Source organism: Polistes dominula, unplaced genomic scaffold, assembly GCF_049000335.1.
Source record: "Polistes dominula isolate Pdom_NZ unplaced genomic scaffold, Pdom_raw_medaka contig_77, whole genome shotgun sequence".
NCBI classification, from domain to species: domain Eukaryota; kingdom Metazoa; phylum Arthropoda; class Insecta; order Hymenoptera; family Vespidae; genus Polistes; species Polistes dominula.
This window is the reverse complement of record NW_028301152.1, coordinates 5,310,619-5,338,483: the sequence shown is the minus strand read 5'-3', so window position 1 is coordinate 5,338,483 and position 27,865 is coordinate 5,310,619. Positions and strand designations below refer to the sequence as shown.

General features: G+C 34.5%; 1 protein-coding gene across 3 annotated transcripts in view; it reads left to right on the top strand.

The window, feature by feature from the left end:
* The window catches only part of dati (zinc finger protein datilografo), a 74,746-nt gene that overhangs the window by 33,889 nt on the left and 12,992 nt on the right, over positions 1-27,865 (top strand). For 2 of the 3 annotated variants that reach the window (XM_015316847.2, XM_089178131.1), the window contains exon 4: positions 22,861-23,054. In XM_015316847.2, the coding sequence (XP_015172333.1) occupies positions 22,861-23,054 (194 nt within the window). The remainder of the gene's footprint in view (positions 1-22,860; positions 23,055-27,865) is intronic. The other variant, XM_089178130.1, reaches the window with a different exon arrangement.

The following is a 27,865-nucleotide window of genomic DNA, read 5'->3' as shown; positions in this document are numbered from 1 at the left end:
ATCGGGACTCTTTTCAAAATAACGACGAAAAAGCGAATTAGAAAACCGCATCTAATCGTAATGTCTAAGAAATCATTTGAGATTCCGTTACATTGTTATTAACTCTTATATTAAAATTGATAAATTTTAAATATCACAACTATTTTACTTGTTTTTAAATCTCATTAATAAGTCTAACCTTTAAATATTCAATTTGATTAATTCATTTCATTAAAAATGTTTAAATAATTACTAAATGTTGTGTACTATTTTTAAGAAAATAAAAGCAGTTACTTTTTTGAAAGAAACGTAAAAGTAAAAATGCTCGATTCTTCGTCGTCGTATGCATACATGTGATGGGAACGCGCTCGTACGAAGGCTTTGCTCGAAAGTTCGTCTTTCTTGGCCGTAGCTCAGGATAAAAGAAGGGCTCGCATTGATTTTAGCCCACCTCCCAACCCAACCGCCCACTTCTCGACTTAGACCTTCTCTTTCGCGACCACCCATGGCCAAATAACTACTGCTCAGCCACCCCTTACATTAATAACCACCCTGACTACGTATCTCCGCCCTCCCGCACCACCTCAGATATACTCGGTGCTCAAAACGGACTGCGTACAACAACGTATATGCGAGAACGTTACTGCCGCATATGCGACTTTGACTTTTCACCTTTTTATCGATGAAACGTCACTGTCTTTTGCAAGCATACATTTGCCCACACATTTTCAAAATAGGAACAATATTCAAATAATGTATTTATTAAGAGTCCTATCGGAGTTTCAACGATCTCGTATATATGTGTATAATCCCTATTCTAATTTATTTTTAATACTATTACATGATAAATTCTATATAGATCGATTTAATCTCTGCAAGGTTAAATTTTTATTTATTTATTTTTTTGATAGTCAATAAAAATACCAAAAATTTACGTTGGAAATTTTCTAAAAATTATCTGAAAAAAACTGTATATAATTGTGACTATCGTTCATTGAAGTCTAACGAATTTATGAACATGTTTTATACAATTAAATAGCTATTCAAATATATTTTTGTATGCATTTATTTTTTTACTACTTAATAGTTTTAACATTTATGGTAAAATAAATGCATAAATTGACTAAAAAGAAATATAGCACTACTATTTAAATTATATTAATATTCGAAAATATACATAAGAAATGCTGTTATTCACCGTATGATAATTGATGTCTATTTTCAAGCTACATAATTTAATAAATACTATATATTTATCTTTATAAAAGATTAATTTTTATTTATGAGATTTAAACTAAATGTATTCATATGCGGTAGAGGCTTTAAAGACTTAAATCGAAACCAAATTTCAATGAACATTAGCTTAATCCATTTAGAGCCTATTATATTTTAGTGAAAAATACCAAACCAAATTGATGTAATTTGAGAAAGTTTAAGAAAAAATAGTTTTAATTTGTAACAATATTCGTGATCATTTATGAAATTTCCATTAATGACATATCGTTATACATATATATATATATATATATATGCACTATAAGGGTTAATTTGGATGAATGCATTTTGCAAAGATATGGAATAACAGTATCGATTTAATAATGCTCTCAAATATAAAACGAAGAAAAAACGAGAAAAACGATAGAAGAAAAGACCAATGAGAATATCTTAGGTCCGATCGAACACACAGCTTCCCTCTTTAATATCTCCCTGTGTCATTCGGAATATCTGTCGGCACGGATTCAAAAATTGGCGGGCGGTTCGTGCCTCGTTACCCACCAACCACCATTTTCCCGACAACTCGAATTCCGACAAACGGCTGCTTGCAAACCGCGCATACCGCTTTCCTTCCGATATAGTCCCGATACGGCATTTACGCGGCGTATTGATCTCTCGTTTCGACGAGATTCTGGCGTGGTGCTATTGGTCGATCGAATTCAAAAAACGGCGGGAATTTACTGCTCCGCTGCGACCGACTGCTGTTTCTCTCTCATTCTCTCTCGGCAGTTATCCTCTATCCCCGGGCCTTCGTGTTTATATATATATATATATATATATATTATATGTATAGATTTAATATATATATATATATATATATATATATATATATATAGATTTAGATATAGATATAGATATGGATATAGATATATACACATACCTATATCTATCTACATATATATATGGCACATATATAATTCATTAACCGAAATTTAACAGAATGCGTGTGAGAAGTGAAATGGGAAGGGGGTGGTGCAAAAGAGGGAGGAAGTTTTGGAAGAGAAGGGGTGGGTCGTACAAGCAGGAGGGGAGGAAGGAACGAAGAGAATAGAAGGAATGACGAATATAATATCGAGTGTCGACGATATCGATACCCGGTCAATAGCTGCAGACTAGACAAATACGAACAGAGGGTATAGAGGGAGAGAGAAAGAGAGAGAGAGAGGGAGAGAGAGAGAGAGAACGAGAACATCTTCTCAAGCATCCCCTCCTGGCGACCGTGCGAGGGTGACTGCGCTTCGGCATCCAATGGGAAAGCCGATAGCCCCACCGAACTTGGATCACGCAAAAAAGCGCGGGAGTTTTTCGATCGCCCGATCGTTCAATAATGGAAGCGAAGTTACGCGTGTCGCCACTGTCGAATAAGCGCGTGCGCGCGCGCGCGTTCATTCGTTCGTTCGTTCATTCGGTCGAACGTTGCACATGCACTCACGTAGTTTGTATATGTGAATATTCTATACCTATAGTGTGGCCAGCGTTAAACACAGTTACATCTACTAGGGTTGCTACTGCCTGGCAAAGATTATCCCTTCGGCAACAAGCAAAACTCAATTTCGACAGCAAAATCTAATGATCGCTCTATTCCACGCTCACGATCGAACGCATGTTTCTAATCAGTTTTCAAGTAGCTTAACTCGGTAAAAAGATCGACCAAAATTCATCTAAATAGTGTCGATGTGATTTAGAAACAGGAAAATCAGAAAATACGTTTTGTCTTTGTTCTTTTTTATCGTCATATAATTTTCGAAACGATCGAGGACGATCGATCGAACTTGTTCTGTTCTTTGCGTTCTTCTAAGAATAGAAAATGCGGATTTACTTTTCTATCTCTATATTTTCTCGATCGTAGATCCTATTAAAGATTTAATCTTAGCTACTTTAGAAACTCCAAATTTACATCCGTTTCGTATTGAAGAGGATCGAAGCTCACTTCTGTTCATCGACAATTTGCAGCTATCATCGGAGCTTCACGATCACACAAAATACACCCCTTTTCGATTGTGAAGCTGACGGCTAAAGTATCGTTTGAAAAAAGGATCACGTACTCGCGACGAAATTGACCGGACAATTTTAAAGCCCACTTAATGCCGCGAAAAATTACCGTTTCGCCTGTGCATGAATAAAAATTAAGGTTCTTTCGCTATGGGGATTGTTCTCATTCTCTCTCTCTTTCTTTTTCCTTCTATCTATCTATCTATCTATCTATCTATCTAGCTATCTAGCTATCTATCTATCTATCTATCTATCTATCTATCTATCTATTTATCTGTCTGTCTGTCTATCTATCTCTCTCCCTTTCCACTCTGGCAAACGACTCGCACTCTCATAACAAGTCTGCATATTCGTATTTACAAGATGCTGCCATAAAGCAAAGTAAAAAGGACGAACGATCTAGAATTCAGACATCGAATTTCTTCTTTTTGAACCCCTTCATTCGCTCCGTCTCTCTTTTTCACTCTTCTTCTTCCCTCTATATCTCTCTGTCTTTCAAATCTTGCCATCAACCAACAGCGAAAGCGACTCGACCTTCTCTGTGACGAGCCGTCACCCTCGCGAGCTTCCTTTTTCTCTCTACCTCGCACTTTTAATTCGCTAATTTTGCCCGTTTAAGAATTCATGCGACGGAATGCTTCGCCAGACGTCTCGAGAAAAATCAAAGCAACGAAAATGTTCCTTCGTTTTCTTTCTTTATCTCACTCTTACTCGTGAACTCGACAAAGTCAACGCAAAAAAAAAGAACAACGGCCATTACCTTTTTCAAGAATCCGATGAAAGATTAAAAAAAGACGGTAATCGCGAGCAAGGAGAATTTTCCTCTTATATTCTTTTTTTTATATAATATTTTATCTCTCTCTCTCTCTCTCTCTCTCTTTTTCTTTTTCGTTTTAATACAATTCAAAAGTCATGGGCTGATTAGAATTTATCATTTTCGATATACGGTTGATTGGCGATGATAGAATGAAGATAGAAGGATGAAGAAGTAATTAAGCGATACATCGTCTGTGAAGAGTAAATATTTAGTTCGATAATATTAGTTCTAACGTTTACTCTTACTGGCCAAACATTAATCCAATTTCCGAATTTGCGTCGAATTCTGACGGGTGCGTTTGTACATAATCTATATCGAATCAGTAGTCGTAGCGTGCTTTGCTGCCATCAGCTTTTTGTTTAATTTATTTTTTTTTTTGTATTTTTTAGTTTTTATTTATTTTTATTTTTTTATTTTTCATTTTTATTTTTATATTTATTATTTTTATTTTTATTATTTTTATTATTTTTATTTTTTTTTTATTTTTTTTCTTTGATTTTTTTATAATATCGAGTCAACCTGTAATCGATCGAAAAAGGTTGACGTTTTATATTTCGTTTTCTTTTTTTATTCATCATCGAATAGAAAAAAATAAACCGTCATAGATTAAAGTAGTTTAAGCCAATCATCGAGTTAATTAATGCATCGTTTATTTGAAAAGCAACAAGAGGAAAAGAAATTAGATAGATCGTCCAACATGGTCTTATAACGAAAAGAAAAAAAAGAAAATTAACGTAGTCATGGCGCATATGCATAGGCGAGGACTATCAACGGGTCTATTCTAATTTTGGTCTGGCAACCCTTCCGCGGCTCTACATTTTTTCCATGAGGGTTAATTTGAATAGAGCCATGGTATAGTATATTCGTTTTCTATACCATGCTTAGACGAAGGGAGGGGACGGTAAGGGACGTTAACGTCGATAATACGCCTACGCTTTTTTTTCACCAGCTTTTCTTCTTATACCCCTGCTCCCTCCACTTTTTATTCATCTTTATCTTTATCTTTTCTTTTTTTTTCTTATCGAAACGAATCGTAGCTTCCCCTCGTAAAATGATTTTCTTTCTATTGCTCTTCTTCATCGGCTGTTTCATTATGGAAACGATCCTATGAACAGTTGTATCAAGCTGACAGTCGCCACGTCAGCATTTTTTAAGGTCACCTCCGAGCAATCGCACGCCATTGTCACTGTACGCGCACTAAAAGATTGCGTGCGTATTGCGATAAGAAATCTCGATGCACACTGTTTACTTGATTCGTCTTTGCATTGATAGCACCACCGAGAGTATATATCAATAAATTCTTCCAAAGTTGTCTTCCGATGTCGATTGATTTATCTTTTTTATAACATTTTTTGTCCCTAATGTAAGTTTCTTCCTGTTGTAAGAAAAAGTACATTTGCATATAATTATATTATTCTTTCAGAGATATCGCGATAATTTTCTTTCTTTTATAAAAAAAAAAAGAAAATATCTTTTTCGTTTCATTTCGTATAATTTAAATTCTGGCAAAAGCATTTTTTAATGTAATGTTTACGTAGAAAAATTTTCTCACGCTTGTTATCTTACTGGTCCGTTTAACACCTTTCCATTGATATTAATGATCGATGAAACCAATTACGAGATGATACAAGATGGACCATGGAATGCATATTATGAACTATTCTAACGCTTTCATTTACTTCTTTTTTGACCACTCTTCTCTTTTTTGTTATTTCTCTCTCGCTTTCTCTCTGCACGGTTAATTAAAATTTAATGGATCCTGCATACCCGGGCAAATCACGTGACCGAAACGGACGCCTTGTAATATAACTATGAAGGAAGTCGAGATAATCCGAAACTAAATTCCGCATACTTCCGATACCCTTACTTTACTAAAATAATAGATATTTTAAAATAAAGCTTAACAAGTGTATTATTTCTTTTCTATTTTTCCGAAGTAGCAAAAAGACGATAATATTTCTTGAGGAATTTCTTGCATTTAAAATGTACGGATCTACGCCTTTTTCTAAATGTTTTTCAACGAACGACGATAACTTTTTCCATATCTCGCAAATCGAGAGTGTATTTTCAGATTGTTGCTATGAGATTTACATTTTTACAACGGCTATCTTATCGTTCCTGTTACTGATATAGAATAGTTCAAGATGCAGTTAGAAGTAATAAATGTGCATACATATATACATATATATATTCTTATATATATATTAGGTATATATATGTAAATATACATAATATAACATAAACATACATAAATATACATGTAAATATATCTATATTTTTACATCGCTGAAAAAAAGCAAGGTCGATTTACTTTTCAATCGAGTATTCGAAGATGATAAACTCATGTAACTTTCGTTATGTTGATATCGAACTAATTAGAAATTTTATTATTGATAGAAACATATATGTATGTCAGATATACAATGTATACGTCATTGAAACGATTACGTGGATCGTTCTTTAAAATACTTAAAGAGGATGCTTACGTTTTTGTCTCAAAAATCGACAGAAGACTTACCCTCGCATTACTGACTTACTTTCGTAACCCTTTTCTCGAAGGAAAATGTCGCAACCTCCTCACCCTCCATCTCTTCTTCCTTCTCCTCTTCCTCCTCTCTTGTTTAATTAGAAGAAAAATTTTCATATAACGTGGAATGATTAAGTATTGTAGTAAAAAAGTCAGATAGTTTTTTTCTTACTTCTTTCACATATATACACACACATACGTACACGTTTATCTACCAAGTTGCTTAGGAAAATTCATTCTACAGTCGTTAACATTAAATATTCATTAATTCGAATCAAGTAGAAAGAAAAAAAAGAATATCTGATCTCCATCGATTAAACACTTTACAAACTTTATAAAGAATAACCTTATAACCTAAGTAGCGTACAAATTATATGCTCTTGACTCATGTTCCTAAGTCTATTATTTATATAATGGACTATATAACAAACGAACGTACATAAAAACTTCTACATTTCGAATATTCGTATATCATGTTTATGAACACTTACGATCATTATAAAAGTATTCGCAAATGAGTTTGATTAGTTATAGCAATATCGATGTTATAAAGTTCTTTCAAAGGTATTGGACGAAACTGTTGCGTTTAAAACGTCAACGAACATAGCAAAGCGTACCGGTTTAGTCAAAAGTAGATTAACTTTCTAATCCTTAAACGAAAGGGATTTTTTAAAACAAAATAAGGTACTATCTTCAATGCGCGTCGTCGAATCACGTTTTAGTAAGGTTGAGCAGCACGGAACCGGTCAGTAGGTTAAGGATACTTAATACTCCTTAGCCTCGAATGCAATAATTTCGCCTCGACAAATGCCACGACGTAGTGAACGCCGATAAACGCATTTTTTTTATATAAATGGGCAAGCATACATGTATATATATACGCATACATTCGAGAGAGTGCGAGCGCGAGCGCGAGCGCTTATAAACGGTTATTAGTACATTATAGCGGGAGCGTTAAATCCGCTACGAATCAACGGCGCGTATCCGTCGCATTTGCAATTACTCCACGTTTCTTATTACGCGTTACTATTGACATACACGCACACGGAAAATCATTGAACGTTTCAGGGTGTGCCAAAGAAGAAGAAAAAGAAGAAATTGACCGTATACTTCGATTATCAATATCTTTTCGATTAAATTACAATGCAAAGAAAAGTTAGAAAAATAATGGAAAATAAAGAGATAAAAACAAATAATTCGACGAAATTTAGTGTTAAAATAATGAAAAAATAAAAGAAAAAGAACTAACTTATAATTAACTTGAAATTAAAAGAAATACAGAAAGAGGAAATAGAAAAGGACTAAAAAATAAAAAATAAAACTAACAATTTATACTAGAAATTAAAGACTCCTTTTATTTCTCAAGAACGTGAAAACTTTCTTCGATTCGTCAGGGTCGATATCCAAGATACGAGTTTATTCCTCGTCCTTATCATTAACATCGAGCTATGTCGAATCTCTGGCGGGAAGCTTGGTTGAGAAGATTTACGCGGGGGCCATTTTCTAACGGATCGAGCATAGTATAGTCGAGTCGCCGGAGGCGGTGCGGTGCAGTGCTCCGCGCGGGGTCAAGAATATTGGGTACGGTCGACCGTAAAATAAGATATAGATTTCCATCTAGTAAACTTTCTATGTGCGGCATGTGTGGGAGGCAAGGAGGCAAGAGGCAAAGAGATGACGCCATACGGTATACGGCCGTACCTACAAGAAAACGAGTCGGGCGTGCATCTCGCGTTGGAAACTTTGTAAGCGTTGTTTTTTTGTTAGTGTGTAAGAGAAAGAGGTTCGCGTTACGCTCTACCTCCGTGTATGAACATATATATGTATATAAATTTATATACATATATATATATATATACATACTAGCCTAAACTCGCGTATACACACCTTTTCAAACTCTCCAGCTGCGTATGAGGAAACGCATGCACGGCAAACAACTAATCGCGTAATTACCTGTATAGTTAGGAACACACTACCGGAAAAATAATTACACGCATTCAAATCGCCGCATCGAAGAAGCGTTAGGCGATTATTTAACGTCGATCTTTTTAACCGACTTGATTAATACGAGCTCTTTAATTAAGAAATACATTTTTGTTTTCAAACTTGCTCAAGGATACGATCTAATTCGATGAAAACCTATAGAAAATATCGAAGGCGAACAATTTTATAGATTATTTTGTATAATAGTTAAGGATATTGCATTTCTCGTAGGTCACTTGGAACAATACAATTTCTTTTTTGAAATAAATCTATCAAGGATGATATATATCTTTTTTCTTGTTTTTCTTTTAATTATCAAGTATTTTCAAATCTGTACTACTGAGAATACAGAAGATAATCCAACTTCGTTCATAAATAGTTAAAGGTGTATCCTGAACTAGAATGTTCTAAAATAGCTTTCTTTTGTGAGTTTTTTTTAGAATGGAAAGAAAGAAATTAAGTTATTAATTTGTAGTTATGGTTTTATATATAAATACTTAACAAATAAAAGATAATTTTTTTTTTAATTTAAAAGAAAAAATTATAATAAATTTCTAAGCTTATTTTATGGGTGTCTAGTTTCTATAATCTTCAATCAGCGAAAAAATTTTGGCGATTTTAAGAAAAAATGTATTTTAAAAAAAATAAACTTTGAGGTACTATAATATTTACTTAAATAAACTTGTTGACAAAATTTTTGAGTTTACTTAGAAGAGAATTCAATACTGAAGAAATCAAATAAGTCGTTTAGTTTTTAGCTATCATGCCCACCAATTTAGAAAAATCGTGAAACTAATAATTGAAGAAAACGTGTTTCAATGTTTTCAATAGAAGGCACACGTGCTCGACACTCGTTTGCTTTTGGCTTGATATTTTTTTAAATATATAGAATTGGCCTCTGTCACTTTGTAAACATATTCTTAGATAGTTTTTATCTATCGATTTAATTAATATAAAAGAAAGATTTTTTTGATATTTTAATTCAGGACACCCTCTTAAATTAGTCTCTGCTTATCTTGGACCGTAAGATAGAACTTTAAAAATTGTGAAATGTATCAACGCCTATGATTTATATGAAGACATTACAATATCTTTTTTGCGACAACATAAAAAGAACTTCAAATGGACGGTTCTTAAAAGATATCAGGTCGTTCAACTAACAGCGACTATGCTGTTAACGCGTACACTAGAGTCCTCCCTTCCTCTCTTTTGGCTTCTTCGAGAGAATCTTTTCGAACAAATGGCTCGCGATGAAAAATCGTAAAGACGCGAGGAGGGCCATCAGAACTTCGACCGGATCCACTCGACGTTTCAGGCCGAACGTTCGTTCTGAGACATTAATTTTTACCCCTTTTCCTCGGCCTCTCTCTCTCTTTTCTCTAGAGCCCCTGGTCTATCGCCATCGAGTCGAGCGAGGCTCTGCCTAATGACCCAAACGTTGTCGTCTTCTTCGTTTCTCCGAGACGAAGTGAAAGAGAAAAAGGGATAGAGATGGAAAGAGAAAAAAAGATCTCGACGAAATGCCCGTTAAGTGGCGAGAAGCGTCGTTGAGAAAAGGGTTGAAGATCTTGTTCTGCATCCAGAAACGATCGTTACCGCTCGGACGGATGCTCGGTAAGAAGAAGGAGAAGAAAAAGGGGGAGGAGAAAATACGAAAAGCCGCGTATACTCTTTCCGGTATCTTATATAATTTCTCCTTTCGTTTTTTTTCTTTTTCTTTTTATTTACTTTCTTTTCTTATCTTTATCTATCCACCTTTTTCTATTTTTTCCCCTCTCACTTACCCAGAGACAAATTCGATTCATCCCTCTCTACTCTCAAGTTTAAAACATTTCCTTTTATTCTCTTTTTCCAAGAGGACATGGTATATTACAACAATAGTTCTCATCAGGAATCAAGAATAAATTATGCTTTGGTTAAATTTGTATCGTTGAAAGTTAAGTAGGTTCTTATTATACGAAATTCCAATGATTGAAAATGTCTTTGACACATCCTCGAAATATTTCGTTTAATGAAGAAAGATATCGGCTTAATAGAATTCATTAATTAAGAAAAAAGGGAAAGGGAAGGGGATGATTGAAAAAAGAATATAGAATGATCAGATATAAAGATCGATGACTCCAAAAGGGAAAATAAAATACACGAGGAAGGTATATAGTAAGGTTTTATAAGAGTTAAAGGATCGATAACCCCTGTCGTTTCGGAAGGAGAGGGCATCGGTCGAAAAAAAGGAACAAGAAATAAAGTAAAAAAAAAAAACAAAAATGTGCAGAGAAGAAGACGATACAAAGAGTTTCGAACGAGGCAGGTGAAACGGCTCTTTCGGTGGGTGAACGTGCGAGAGAAAGAGAGGTCGCCATATGCCCGAATAATGTTCCACCCGCGCAACTCAACCAACCGGCCAAAAAAGAGAAGTTCGTTGGCATCATCGTCATCACGGAGAAAATGTTCGAAAATATCCTATCTGATCAAGCAAGACATATTTGGCTAATATGATTATTCATATCTTTCTGAAAATACTTAAAACATTTTAAATCTGTAGAAAAATTAAAACGTCTATTTAAATTTACATCAGCTGCTTCCTGATAAACCTTCAAATTATACAAATAAAATAATAGAAAGTATTTAGTGGTTAAAAGGTTTCCTTAAGGGATAAAAAAAGAACAATAAGAAGGTTTTTTTTTTACATTTTGATATTACAAAAAATAACGGTGTTCTACGTTAACTCAATGACGATGACTACGAAAGCGTAGGTTTGGAAAGAGGCTGTACTTGGGCGATTTTAACTAGACTACCGATGATGACTGTACACTACGTATACGGGGGGATACACACTTGCACATACATTCACACGCATACATCCGCAAATTTTCGCACGTACGTACATGCGGCACATTCGCCAGGGGGTAGAAATCATTAAAGGGGCGTGGCATAGCCGTGGTTGCCCGGATGACGGTCACGTGAACCAAGATGGCCGCCACTGCCGAGAGTGCTCCCCTCTTTGCAACAGTCATTTGTTATCGGCCATTTTATTTTAATGATTTCCATGCATGCGTGAAACGCTTCGCTACATCGCTTGGGAAAGGGATGCATTCTCTCGCACCCTCTCTCTCTCTCTCTTTCTCTCTCTCACTCTCTTTCTCTATTTCTCTCTCTCACTGACTCTCTCTCTCTCTCTCTTTCTCTCCTCCCTCCACGCATCTCTATCTTTCTCTCACGTTCTCGTTCTACATGCGCTTGGTATCGCGTTCTCCTAGCGCAATGCACACACTATATTGCATCGAACGTAGCTCTAACGCCGATTTCATGGTAATTTCGTACCCTGTAAATTTCAGTTGCATCCACGATAATGCATTCTGTTCTTTCGATAAATTTAATCGAATATTGGGATAATGATTTGTATGAAATTACTTCGTGACCATGCTTTTGGTAAAGTCATTGCGTTTGCGAGAGAATCATTGTTATAAATTTCACGACGAATCTATTCGATAAAGCCGGAACACGTTTTTTCTTCAAATTGTTCACGAATACTCTCGAAAGTTGTCAAATGATATAAAATATTATTATACTCTATGCTTTTCGAGAGTTTTCAAAGATTCAGGAAAAAGTTAAAAATAAGACGCATGATTGCAATGTAATAATAAGCATAAATGCCGTTGCGACGCATCGATCGAAGTTATTGAACTGCAGCAACGTATATTTGATTAATAATAACTACCACGGGAATAATAATCATCAAAACACAATGATTCAATTGGTCGGACGGTTTTCGCTTTACCAATCCGAAAATAATTAATATAACGGGGTAGAAACGCATGAAGTACCCCGTATATTATCGACCGTATTGGTTCCCAAAATTGCATTCTTTTTTAGACTTTAACAGCGTTCAACGAATTACTAAATAGTCGAACATATCGTAAAACGAAACGAAGAAATCGGAAATCTTTTTATATTTTATTCACTCGATTGTTATTTCTTTTTCTCTTCATCTATCTATCTATCTATCTATCTATCTATCTATCTATCTATCTATCTATCTATCTATCTATCTATCTATCTTCTACTCCCATAGCACTCCCCCAATTGCATCAATAATTTTGGACTTTGTAAGAAAATTAATAGAACCTGTCAAATTACTGTCTTACTTTTAAGCTAAATTTAAAGTTAAATTGCTCTTAAACTCCGGGTTTAGCAAGACCGCGGATAAGTGCGCTTTAATTAGCTTCGAACTAGATGCTATATCACCTTCTGAAAATACTTTTTCATCGAAGCCCAAGGTTAACGTAATCTACTCTTCGTACCTCTTCCTCCATCTCTACCCAAACTATTCAATTTTTCCATCGATGATGTACCTAACGTAATCGTATCGAATGAAATCCATTCAATCGACCATTTTAAAATACATAGGTACCTGTAATTTTTTATAAAGTATAAACTTCCACGTGCTATCAAATTTTCAAACTGAAATAAATATCAAATTTTAACGTTTAAATGTTAATGAACGATTGCACAGTTCATAAGAACGTTTGTAAAAACGAAATACGTTTTCCACGAAATTTACCCTTCAGCATCGCTCGTTCGAAATTAGTAGACGCGATCGGCTTTTCGATTATTTACTTATTCATTCGTTCGATCGTTTGTGTTTCGCTTTCTCTCTCTTTCTCATTCTCTCTCCCTCTTTCGCGAGGAATAGTTAATAAACAATACAAATAGCAAGAAAACGTGCAAACAGAAAATTTATACAATAAGTATATAGTCTCGTCACTCTACATACATTATTTCGGAATGATGAAGAGGATAAATAGATGAACTATAGGTTAAATGAATTTCAACCCTTATAGATCTAATCATTGTCTGTCGTTTTTTTATAGAAAAAAGACAGTACAAAGGATTATAAAAATCTCGAAGAACAAAAAAACAAGTAAAATTCGAAACAAATTTTTGTCTGAAGCAGATCTTTTTCGTTTTGTCGATTGGCATTGATTTGCCGTTGAATATTGTAGACTTATGCTCACTTCCGCTTTTATCATTCGAACATTCGAATAGTTTCATGAATATTATGGAGTCATCAGAAATGACAGAAGAGGAGAAGAGAGGAGAAGAGAGTAAGCGGGGTGGGGCACAGTTGGGAGAAAGAGAGTAAAAGAGAAAGAGAGAGAAAGAGAAAATGAAACGAACGTAAAGAGGCAAAGGGTGTGCTGGGTATTCATATATATACATATACTTATAACGAAAAGCGTCAGTATGTATGACGCAGGTGCATGTGAGCGCATTCAGTTTAATGATTTTCAGTCGGTATTTCAATGACGGTGGGTCGATAGTGGGTGGCCAAACGGCAGACTGAGAAACGCACAGTGAGAGCGAAAGAGATACAATATACAAGGGTTTCAAGTTGGGGGCGATCAGCCTAACGCGCATACGCGCACAATTTTATATACGTATGTATATGCATGTATGGTCTCGTCGTCGACTGGTTGGATGAACGGGCAAAATAACGTAAAACAGATCGAGAAAAAGCGACATGAGAATCGTGAGTTATCAATACAGATAGGATTTAAAAAAAATAACAGAAAAAACAAAATATATATATATATATATATATATATATATATATATATAGAGAGAGAGAGAGAGAGAAATAGAGAAAGTAATTGAAATTTATTCTTTTTGTCATAACGCTTGTAAATAAAGAAAAAACTAGTTTTCCGAAATTCTAACAAATTTTCACGAATACTAGTTTGAGTAATAGCGATGAAAAATGATCGTCCATTAAAAGTACGACTATATCCAGTCATTTTATTAGCAAAAAAGTCCAAGTCCAAAACTAGGGAACAATAATCAAATAAAAGTAGTATAGTAGGATAGAGAGAAACAGAGAGAGAGAGAGAGAGAGAGAGAGAGGCTAACGAAGAAAGCAAGAAAGCAAGAAAGACAAAAAGAGAGTAGAGAGAGAAAGAGAGAGAGAGAAAGGGACGATGTAAATTTTCTAGCGGTGCGTTCATTTGTTCGTTGAACGAAATGCGAATGCATTATACATGGATTGCAGGGGACATTAATTTTCTGGCGTGGACGTGTAGTGGGCCGTGGAGGGCCGCTCGGTGGGTGAGCGTGTGTGAAGGCAGAGGGGGTGGTTGTTTCCACGGACGAAGTGGGGAGTCGAACGAAGGAAAGAGATGGCGAGAGAGTAGGAGGCAAAGGAGGACGAGGGACAGGGCGGCGAGTGGGGAGAGTGCATGGAAGTACGGTGGAGGGTGGCGAATCCAGCCTGTTTCCTCTACTCACACGTCCAACCACGTGCCAGCTTTCCGTGCTTTCTACCTACTTTTTGCAATCCCGGTGATTTTGACGAGTGGTTGGAGAGGTGACGAGAGAAAAAGTGGCTAAATTTTCTTCTACCAGGGGAGGGGGAAGAAAAAAATCTCAATTCGAGTTTAACTTTAGTGACGACCATTTTGACGCCTCTCGTTGTTTTCGGGTTTCTCTCTATTTTAATATAACGTGTCAAATACGATACGAAAACGTGAATGATACGGGAGAGTAAAAATACAAAATTAATTAAATATGTTTGTAAAAAAAAAGTCTCTTATCTTTATCGAGTAGTTGATTGAGAATTAGCTCAACGAAACAAATCGAAATATATGTATATGTATATGTACATATATATCTTATCTGAACGAAAAGCAATGAAACATCCTGTCAGAACCAATTTAATGTCCTGTTAATAATCCAAGAGACGTTCGGAAATACGAACTGTTACGTAGAAAAGTACGAACGAGGAATGCATATCGTAACGAAATGAAATGTGAAAATTAGGTAACGCTAGTCATTCGATATTTCAAATTGACGTAATAATATATAAAATGATTAAAAATAATATTTATCTCACGTATTATTTTGTCTATTGCATTTATAACAATATTATATTATTTAAATTTAAATGTTCTCTCTCTCTATCTTCACGAGGAAAAACAATACGATAGATTAGAAAGATTTCTTGTATCATCGCTATCATTACAAACGTATTGTTGTAGTCTTTGTCCGTGCTTTCGCGTGCGTGAAAATTGAAAGATGGTCGAAAAGGTAGGCGAGCAAGTAAAAGCTACAGGGCGAACGTGAGGGCGAGTGTCCGGTCGAGTGCACCGATTCATCAAAACTTCTTTACAATTCGTAATTCTTACTCCTCGACAAAGGGTCTCAAAGGGTTGGGATAGACCCTTTTACATGGCAACATCGGCGCCACCTACTTTCCCTCACCCCCCCCCCCTTTAGTCTCGTCCTTCCGGTTGGCACGCAAGATTTTAAATTTCATCATAATTCTTCGTATCCCTCTCCTCCCGCATGCGGCAACGCCAATTATTATCAGAAGGAAGGCATTATTAAAGAAAGGGAATTATTTCCTTTCCCCGCCCGGAGAAAAGAAGTATATCTCCTTGAAAAAAAAAGTAAGATAGAAATAAAGAATAAAAGTGTTTGGATTTTGTTTTTTCTTATGTAACTAATTGTAAACACCTAACGTGAATTTTATTTCATTTCTAATAACTGGCTAATCATAATAAGATAATTAAAAGAAAAACATAAATTATTCTATTTGTCATCTCCGTAAAATGATGAATAACAAAATAATTATTATTTCATTGACGTTAATTAGGTTGTCAGCTGTAGTACTTTATGAATTATTAATAAGAAATGAAGTAAAAAGTTACTGTTAAAAGAGAAAATCATATAAATTTCCTGCCAAACCGTTAAATGTGTATGCATTATAAAAGTTCGATGAACGATAAAAAAAAATAAAAAGAAAAAAAAAAGAATGGTGAACGTTACGCGGCGTCAGGTACTATTGATAATTAATCGTTTACTTTAAAACGGCAATCATTACTCGAACGGTAATATCGATTAAAAAAAAGAAAAAGCAAACAGATTAAAAATTTTATTCAGTGATTTGAAATTTTCCCTATACGCTGATCACTAGTTCTTTTCCATCGTATTTAACAAAACTGATCATATGCCGCGTACACAATATTTTATTCTTAAAGTTGCTTTACGAGTAGACAGATAGATGTTCGACAACTAATAACGGGTGTTGTAGCGTTTCTTACTCATCAGAAAAAAATGTGAAAGTACGGAATGAAAAATGTTGAGTAGTTCGTTTTACACGATTCTCTTATGAGATATTTATTTCTAACGTGTTTTCCGGTGAAAAAAAAAGAAACGAAAACAGAAGAAAAAGAGAAATATAGATAAAGGGAGACACGCACAGTAGAAAGAAAAAAGAGTCAAATATTATTATACACATATTCGAGTGTAGACATGTGGACGCACTTAATGCTTTATAAATAAATGTTTCAACTGATAATTAGCGGGTAACAATAAGAAACCACCCACTTTCCCCCTATCGCTACTGGCCACATATTAATTCGATTTTAATTGCATCGGGAAAGAAAACATACGGCCTTGAAAGAAAGAACAGGCAATAAAACGAACGTCCGTGTAAAAGAACGTAGCTATAGAAGCGTATAACACGGTATCTTTCCTTTTCCTTCGATATCGTTCTTTGAATTCCGCGAATAAAATACAATTACACTCAGGCAACGCTGCTAAACGGGCAGCACATAAAAAGGGAGAAGAACGTAAGAACGAAACATGTTGGAATTCTACGCGTTGTGTAGGCGAATGAAAATGAAAGGGTCATTTTTTAGTACCTGTTCTAAACCGAATATACATCATTTTTACTCGCGTTATACTTCGTACACGTTTAAGCAGATGAAAGGAAGAAATAAAGAAGAAAAAAAATTAAAAGCAACAACGACTAAACGTTTTCTTACAAACAGAAAAAAAATAAGAACCAAAAGTAAATAGTAAGCATTCAACCACAACTTTATTACATCTTACTATATACTTATTATAGTTTTATACAAAAGAAAGAGAGAGAGAGAAAGAGAGTGCATTGCCCCATAAGAGTCGTTTTAGACAAAAGGAACAATTACGTACGACCATCTGCTTCTTCCGTTAGTTACGAGAAAGCATCAACTTTTTCGATACATTTGAAATAGAATATGTCAAGAATGATTGTCCTGTAAGAAAATCAAACGATTGAATAATCTATTGATCTCTAATTACATGCGATTACGAATAACGGAAGCTCTCTGTAGTTATAAAATGAACAGATTATTAAATGAATCGTAAAAATTGTCGATAAAGTAGTATATACATTCATACGCATTTCTATTTCGTGTAAAGCGTAAATCATTCGTTATCATTTTCTACATCATTTATATAGCTTATATTTCCGGATATAATATATTTGAATTTAAACATTTGTATATAGGTAGGTAAAACACGGTGAGCCAAATTACGTGTTATGTTTGAACAAGCGAAATTCTCATCATGCAAGGCAATCTTTGTAATATGATGAAATACATATTGAAAAGTGAAATATGTTAATTCGTGAAATAACTGAACTAACTAGTTAGAGTATGAAAGAAGAAAAAATTACATTCTATTCGCGAAAGGCGAATAATTAAAGTATGAAATTGAAATTTGATCAAGTATATAAAAAATATTCTTCGATTGCGTTTCAATATCTGTCTATACTGCACTGTTGCGAATTCGGAGTCAGAAAATATGTGTTTTTAGTGCGAAAATTATATTTTCTTCGAAAACTATGAAAACGAAAATAAATTAAATACAAATAAACATATTCGTATATACGTATTCTTTTTCTGTTCTTTAAAAACATTCTTTTATTGACTTTGAACGAAACACGTTACAACGTGCAAATAATTCTAAACCTACCCTTTTCACCTATTATTTTTTACATTCTAAACTAATAAAATTTATATGTATTGTATTACATCATTACTTTAAAAAATACGATGATAATATATTTCTAAACTGAAACTTGATATCACTTCATTTTTAAACGTTTGATTTTTTCTATTAAATTCTCGCATTGTCGATTTTATTGACATACAGCATTGGTTTATGAAACAATTGAGGGAGAGAGAGAGATGAAAACACACTGAGTAACTAAACACTATATCATTACACTACACGATAAATTTCAATTTGATTATCTGTACCTTTACTATTGTTCACACGTATGTAGATTCCTGAAAACTTTGACGCTTAGAGGGTTAATTAAAGTTGATATAACAGCACAACTAGCAGAAAATCTGTTTTCACTGTGATGAGATCATTTCAAAAACTCTCTCTCCAGCAAGAAATACATTTTGATAATAATGAAACACATCAACTAACTGAGGTTCTTACTAAAAGTATATAAACGATCAGTCTTTTTCGGGAAAATTTTCTTATTGTCAATAATTCGAAAATGCAACTTATGAATAGATACCAAGTGTATATAAAATGACTTATTGTTAGAATTTGTATAGGTACCGGTGAGCGATAGAAGTAAGAATAGTTATGTATATGTAAATGACTGCAGTCATTAATATATAATCGTAAAATATAATTACACAGGAACAGAAGAGAGTGACTTTTGAAGTAGTTCATCTTAAAGCACAAAATAATATACTTGATATGCATGATAATCGATCACTGCTTTTAGATTGTTCTCGCATTTAATTTTCATTGATTTACATCGATCGTGATTATCACTATTTCCAACAAAAAGGTTGTTCAACATCCGTCCATTCATTGTACTGATTTCATACTCATTGTCAGTTTTCATAGAACGTAGAGAGATATATAAATGATATTAGAAAAATATAAAATTTACTTAGAGTATACTTATGCGTTTTATTGCTATATAAATAACATGCATATGGATATGATTATATGTACTGCTTGCGAGTGATATACACATATATGCATATATATTTTTATATGAACATCGTATAAATTACGAAATAAATCTAACGCGATTAGTTATCGAAATATTATTCATTAGAAGATCGTTAAAAAAGAGAATATAAAAAAATTGTATCTAATGTTAATGAGAAGATAAATGAGGTAGAAAAATGTATAATACTTACGTAATACAGGAACACTCCTAAACACGTCTCGTTGAAAGCAGAGAAGAATGATGACTAAGAAGAGAAGGGATGAGTAAAGGTTAAGCTTATCGAAAGAACGGTTTCTCGGTCATTTAATGTTTTGTTTATATGTATAAATATATCTCACTTCTCAGCCGGTGTGTTTACATTCGACTATTGTCGTTTTCACTCTAAAATCTTCTCATCGAATTTTAAAATACATTGACCTTCGTGTACATTCGGAGTCCGTCGAATATATTTCGTAGCTGTTTGCGTATTTATTTTATTAGTCTTATTTTTATTTATATTAAACATTTATTTAGCATTTACGGATGGGTGTTTTATTGCTATGCAAATGATATATGATAATGTGCGATAATGTGATTATATGTGCGAATGTATGTACTGTTGGCGAGTGATATACATATATGTGTTAGGAGTATATGCCTAGTATTAAATTATTTAATTTAGTTAAATCGTGGAATCACTAAGTCTTATCCTAAATAAATAGAGGTTTTTGGGAAAACATATCAAAAAAATCTTATTATTTACTAATACTTGTAGTTTTAGAAAGTGACGAAGTTATATATGTATACTCACAAGTAGTTAAAGTATGAGATTGAAATTTGATCTGTTTTAAAGGTCTCTTTATCTTTTTACTCGTAATTATTCGTTCTTATTTCTTTTTGTACCATAAAAACTAATGTGGTGTTAATCGCGTTGTTCTATTAAATCTAATCTACAGATCAAATTTCAATTCCATACCTAACAGTATAATAATTTCATAAATTAACGATTTTTACAATTTAATTTATATATATATATATATATATATATATATATATATATATATATATATATATATATAAAATTAAGAGAGATTTACATCTCTCTTTTTTTCTCTCTATCTCTCTTCGAAAAATGTTTAAAAGGTCTGGACGAAAAAAAAAAGAAATAAAGATTAAAATTAAAAAGATGAAAAAATCGAACAAGTATCTCCCTGCGCCTTTACTACGGTTATTTTTATTAAATTAGATATAATGGAATTCTTCGATGAATCACGCGACTGAATAAAAGATGAATCCTCGCTGTAAAAGCGCGCACGTGTCAGACAGAGACAGAGTGATGAACGATGAGGAGAGATGATAGCGAGTGAAGAGCAAAAACGATCGAGTGCCTGGGGTGAAAAAGCTCGGAGAAGAATGTCGATATTAATAAAAGTTCAATTCAGCCAATTGTTCGTGGGAATTAGAATAAAGGCTTTTCGAAAGAAAATAAGAGAAAAATTGGCTAGCCAAAATAAAACTAACTTTTTAATGTCAACTGATTGACAGATGATAAAATTATCAAGATTTTCTATATATATATATATATATTTTTTTTTTTTAATTGAAAATATTTAAATGCAAAACCAATGAACTAAAAAAGTTGTGTTCACATTTAAATATATATTACTTATTTATTTAAAAGAAATAAAAAACACAAGGCGTATGTTTCGTATAAAAGTAGTTCAATGTTTTACATTTTTGATATATAGAACTGCAATTTTTCTCACTAACGCATTTTGCTTTAGAAATAAATGTGAAGGAATTTAATCGATGAAAAAAAAAATGAAGCAGAAATTAAGTCGATCACGCTTATTCGCTTCATCGATCACGAATGCGCGATAATGCCGTTTTATGAAAGAATGGTAACGAAAGCGTAACAAATGATTTTTTTCGATAAGATATATCGTCGTTTGTAACGATCATACGAAAGAATGACAAAAAAAAAACACGAATCGTTCAATGTACGAGAAATGAGAGAAAAAAAATCACAGGCACTCGATTTAAACGGTGGAATGCCAAACGGGAGACAAAACTTTTCCTTTCCTCGCCGATAGACGTGGATGCTGATACCTGTTGCATGCTGGTGGAAAAAAAACAGGAGGTGTACTGATAGGACGATTTAATGTCTGAATTTATTTTCACGGTTTACTATTCCGTACACACACACCCATATTTACACGTGTCTTTTTTTTTTGCTCGGCGTAAATTACGAGCACACATTATAACACCCTCATCGAGATGGTACTTTATCGCAATATATAAATTGCGTTGCTAAAGCTTAATGAATAAAAATATGAGAAATAAAAATATAGGTGAGATTGTCTCTCTCCCTTTCTCTCTATTTATCGATCTCTATCTCTCTCCATCTTTCTGCATTAATTAAGTGAACGAAGAAACGTGATATGTCTTTTTATTTCGGATATACATTATCTGAATTAATTGAATTATACACTTTAATGATAACTAATATTAGGTGTAGCAATTAATTCAGTGCGTTAATATTAAATTTATTGTATCAAAATTGCAATATTTTTTTATCAAGTAATTTAACAGTTAACTGAACGATAGACCAAAGTCATTGAAAATAATGAAGACTATTTCGAAGGTTAATAGATGTATGATTACTTTACAAATAAATGCTATGTTTGTTAAAAATGCATCAAATTATTTGCTACACTTTATATATCTATTAGGAACATATACGTAAAGTCTATTTAATCGACGATACGATGCGTGAAAAGCGCTCATCGACGAGCTGTCTATCGCATGTATCATCTATCCCATGCAATCTCATCGAAATTCGTTCTCTCGAACGTGACTACTATCGATAAGCAAATACCCGAAACATTTTCGATTCGGTCGGTCTGTCGCGAGCTTAAATTCGACCTACAGCTCGTTACGTCAAATGCTTAGATGATTCGCTCGAGTGCTTTCAATCCCTTCTCGCATGGCACATCAACGATTCACTTTCTTCTTTCCTTTGCTAATCGCCCGTAGGATGATAATTTCGAGGCACATGTTTTAAGCCATCCAATTTTAGCACATTATATATATTTAAAGATTCCTTTTTTAAGGTTTTACTAATAAACAATTAATTTCTCAAATGAAATATTTCAAAATGATATCTAAGTATGAAACTTTTTTAGAACATTTTAAAATAAATTTATCAATGTTAATACGATTCAACGCGATTAATTTCTAGGATAAAATGTTTGTAAATGATACCAAAATACTATCATTCTCTAGAGAATATATAAAAATTTATCAATGTCAATACGATTCAAAAAGATTCTTTAGATAAGATATTAAATCATGATATCTAAATAACTAAAGTTTTTCAGAGAACTATCAAACTATATCGACATCAATTCAATGCAACAAAAACAATAAAATACTCGATATAATAAAATGAATGAAATAGAAAAGAATAAATATTTAAAGTAGAAATTCAAATTTGTTTTACAGGTGAACGACCGTACAAGTGCCATTTACCGGACTGTGGACGGGCTTTCATCCAACTATCGAACCTTCAACAACATCTTCGGAATCACGATGCCCAGGTGGAAAGGGCGAAGAACCGACCGTTCCACTGCAACATCTGCGGCAAGGGCTTCGCCACGGAGTCCAGCCTCCGTACCCATACGTCGAAGGTCAGTCATGTATGTACCAAATCCGACGTCCAACACACGCATTATCGCTATGTTAAAGAGATAATGGGCTGGGGCCGCTGCCCATGGATTCGAGAAAGACGAAGGTCGATCGTTATACGCGTGAACTCGTAACGAACGATGATCTCTTCTCTTTACCTATATTTCGTCTAACTCTATCTTATTCGATCAATCTGATTTTTTAACATTTCTTCTATCTGCCATAGTCTTTTCTATTATTTGAGAAAACTAGTTACGCACGCACGCATATTACGCATACACGGTGGTGGGTCACGCTTGCATTGAATTTTCACGTGATTATAGGGTCTTTTCTTAGATCGAATAATTAGTCCCTTTATCATAATTACAATTGGATGAAAATAGATTCGATCACCTTACATCGATCTTTACAATCTCGACTATTATTTAGGCATCTGTCCGCTGATATAGAAATCTCTTCTGTAGCTTTGAATAGTTCTCGCTTTTACTGTATCTAAAGATGCTTCGCTTCGCTTTGATACCGGTATCTTACATAAAGCTTCAAATATAATTCAAATAAATTTATAATAAATATATTCATCGGGAAAAATGCTTAAACAGTTTAGAATGAATCTTCTTATCCAGTATAATATAAGTTATTTATTAGCCTGTTAATGGTAAAACGTTTGAAATTATAACGGTTACATCGCCGAAGGGTCTGTGTACTATCGAAAGAGAAAGAAAAAGAGAGAGAAAGAGAGGAAGAGAAAAGAGACGAGATAAGGAAAAAAAATAGGAAACAAAAAACCACATCAAGTTTCTACCCTTCGACGCCCTTTCGCGAAAGGGTTGGATGAAATGCATCGTAAAGACGGTGAAGGGAGTTCTCGTTCTTTTCGTAAGGAGGAAGAAGGAACGTTCAATTTACCCTAACCGTTGGATCAGTCTTTATTTGTATCCGTCTTTTTCTCCCTCTTCCTCCCTCCTTCTGTCTCTTTCTCTCTCTCTTATACGGGAAATGTGTTCGCGAACACGATCGATCGAATAGAGCCCTTTCGCAAGGATTCCTAATAAAAAACGCGAGGCCGATCTCTCTTTCACTTGAAAGAGAGAACCACAACGAACGGACTAGCAAGTAAGCAAGCAACCAAGCAACTTTCTCAACCCTTTGAACGCGCGCGTCGGGCACATGTCTCGTCGAAAAAACGTGGGAAGGCATCTGTTGAGAATACGCGAGGAAGAGTTTAGGGGGAGGGAAGTCTATGCCTTCTCTTCTTCTCTTCATCTTCCGTCACGAAGAGGAGTAGTGCTGTTCTACGGTGAAGCTTTTTGCCGATACCAATTACATCGGGGCTCCTAACAGTCTATCTCTCTTTCTCTCATTCTATTTATAGACGACGCGTTCACAACCGGATCGTTATTGCTACCACCAAGATAAGACCACTTTTCCTACGTTGATCGAATCCTGTTGTTCGACAAATCCTGTTTTTCTTTTTTCTCTCTTTGTTATTATTCATCATTCTTCAGATAAGAAAACACGACCAAGAGCGATACGAGAGAGTTTAGATCAAATACGTGCTTATCGTTTAGTTTACATGTATCTAATTTTCTTGATATTTTTTATGATTTTTATTCGAAACTATAAAACATCTTAATTTTAGCAAAAAATGGTACGCGTCAGACTCCAGTAGTATTAAACGAATTTTCCTAGACTTTAATCCTCTCGTACGTCGGGTCTTCCCACGCCAATAAATATTCTTCTTTTAACGCCCAGCTCTCATCGGGATGCTCTAATTGAAAGCTAATCCACGGTTAAGGCTCGAGTGGTGATCCCACCTAGTCCCTTCAGGCACGGCCTCGATAAATCTCCGGTAACGTCGCGTCAGCGAACCCACCCATCCGCCTATCCTGTTTTCCTTTTTTTCTTTCATTCTTTCATTCCTTTTTTTACCCTGAAAAAAGGGTAAAACAGGAAAGTATACGAGAAGGAAAATAAAGCTATACGAAAGTATCCCCCTATTAAAGGGCTATTACAAGCTGCTTATTTTTTTATATCTGTCTCTTTTTTTATTATCCGTTGTTGTGCACAATATAGATAGAAAACTCTAGTATAAGACGACGAGTTCTCGTTCTTCCTGGTAAGGTCTTCTCGGTAGGATTACTTCGACGTGTAGCGCGAACGAACAGTATCTAAACGTGTTTCTTGTGATCCTGTTCATTGACACGATGTTCCGTCATTGTTCGAGTAGGATGCTCGCAGCGTGATGCGCGTAAAATATAATTCCACTTTTTCCCTTCTCTTTCCAACATCAATTTCTTTCTTTTTCTTATTTTTTGTTTTTGTTTTTCTTTTCACGATCAAGCTAGACGGCTTTATCGTTTTCTTCCTTCTTCTGAAGATAATACATACCTATTCGTGGTACTGTTAGTATGTCAAAGACAAGAAAACGTACAAAAAGTGTGCCATCTAAAAGTAGTTAAACGTTTTCGTCGATGAAATAAAAAGAAAAGATTTCAGATGAGGAAAAAGAATATAAGAATAAGAATAAGAAGTAGAAGAAGAAGAAAAAGTAGGAATGGACGAACGAACGAACGAACGAACGTAGAAGATCTTGCAAGAGTACGGAGGAGTAATTAAAAGCCGCCAACGCAACAGAAACAGAGAATTCACCCGTTGGAAATAAAACGAAAGGAAAGGAAACGAAACGAAACAAATGGAGAGCTCGAGCCCATCTTCCGCGGCTAATCGAATTTTCGCCGGGGCAGATTTCTTGAAATTGTTTTCGTTATTTCGAGTCACTTCGTTCCGTCGGACGAGGATTCTGATATCTAATGGCTCACGTTGTTTAAAAAAAGAGAAACGGAAAGTTTCAAAAAGAAAGAAACGGAGAAATGAAGTAAGAAAGAGAGAACGAGAGAGAGAGAGAGAAAAAAGAAAGTATACGAACTAAAAAGAAGGGTAATGAAAGAAGAAGCGAAGAAAATCGTAACGAAAGACCTGTCTGAACATAAATTGCAAGTTGAATCCTTTGAAAAAGAAAAAAATTACAAGTAGACTTTTTTTGAATTAGGTGCTGAAAGTAATTATTACATGTACGTAATTAAAAGAAATATATAATCTCGACAAAAAACATGTAATATTAAATAAAATTAACAAAAAAGGGTAATCTATTACCTATCATAATTATCACATATAAAAGAAAAATATTAATCAATGGAGAACACATTTCATTTTTTATGAACTCTATAGATATACAATAATGACTTTATATCAGAAACAATTTCAGTTACCTAAAACACCTCTAACCACATTAGAAATATACTCGATTATACTTTCTCATTATACATAAACCTATATCGAGCGTTAAGCAAGATTGTGTTTCGTTTCCCGCAATCTCGTTGAGTGTCAGTGAAATCGAAGCAGAGCTAACGTTTTGAAAATAAAACGAAATAAAAGTATCGACTAGGGAGAAAGAAACAGAAAACGGCGGGTTGTTGTGAGGGATGGCAGGAAGAGGAAGAGAAGGAGGAGGAAAAGGAGAAGGTTGGTGGAGGAGGTTAAGGAAAAGAAGAGGGGAGAGGGATGATCGTGGAAAGAGAAACGAAAGAGTTACGTTGGTAGCTCGAAACTTGGCGTGTCGGTGAAACATTATCCCTAGAAAAGGAAAGACAATACACTCCGAGCATAATATTATAATAGGTCGAAGCGTAAATGTATTATAGAGAGTACGGATCGGTACTACTCGGGCATGAAAGTCCTCGTCTACGGTACCTCATCCCCCCTCTGCACACCCTTCTTCCCCATCCTTCAGCACTTTCTTTTTACTTTTCTTCCTCCTTCCTCTGTTCTCTTCGATACTCACCCCTTTTCCTCCAACTCTCCATCGGACAAGGGCGGATCTTAGAAAATGCGTAGTCATCCGAGCGTTTCTTTCATTGCAATCATTGTTTCTCCATTTGCACGTATATGGACTTATGTAAGTTAATAGGCATTTATGTAGATGTATACGTACGCCGTCATGGATCGATGATCTCCTCCTTCGAAATGAACCTCGTGATTGGATCGATTTATAACTGTATTAATATATTTAGAAAATGTGTTTTTGTTTCTTTTTCGATCGTCCGTTGTATTATATTGTTTTCTTTAAATTCACTCTTATGTGTATACATATATTCGAAAGTTATCGAAGCGATTACGCGAAAGAAGAACGCCGACGAGCGTATCCGTTAACGCTCGAAGAACCAGGACGAGATCAAAATAAACTCAACGACGTGCATTTTTGTTGTTATTTTTACATTGCGGGCAAGTATCCAATAGGGTACTAAGTGTGCCGGACGAAGACATATTGCAAAATATCTATCGAGAAACGGCATAAAAGACGATGTCTGAAAATAAGATAAAAATTTAAGAACTCAATAGAAACGACGATACAACATTTCTTTCGTGAAGAAACATGTTAACTTTTTTGCGCATGCGAGATACTACGACAAAAAACTTATCGACGGAATAATAAAAAATAACAAGAAAAAAGATTAAAAAAAAAAAAGTAAGTCATCCCTTTGTTCGGTCCAATAGCTGTTTTATTTCTTTTTCCACGATTCTCGTCTACTGTCACGGAACCTTCGTATTTATCCGTAGTTTAGCAGTACAAAGGTTGAATGTCGTGTAACACGGTATATTCTCCCTGTTCCTTGGGAAAACACGGACAAACAGAAAAAGAGAGAAAGAGAAAAAAAATGAGACCCTTCTTCTCTGACTCACGTAACTCGCCCTACTCTACCTCCTTTTCTTAATTGCCCTCAACGCGTAGCTTGGTAAAAACTCGTTAGCCATTAGATTTATT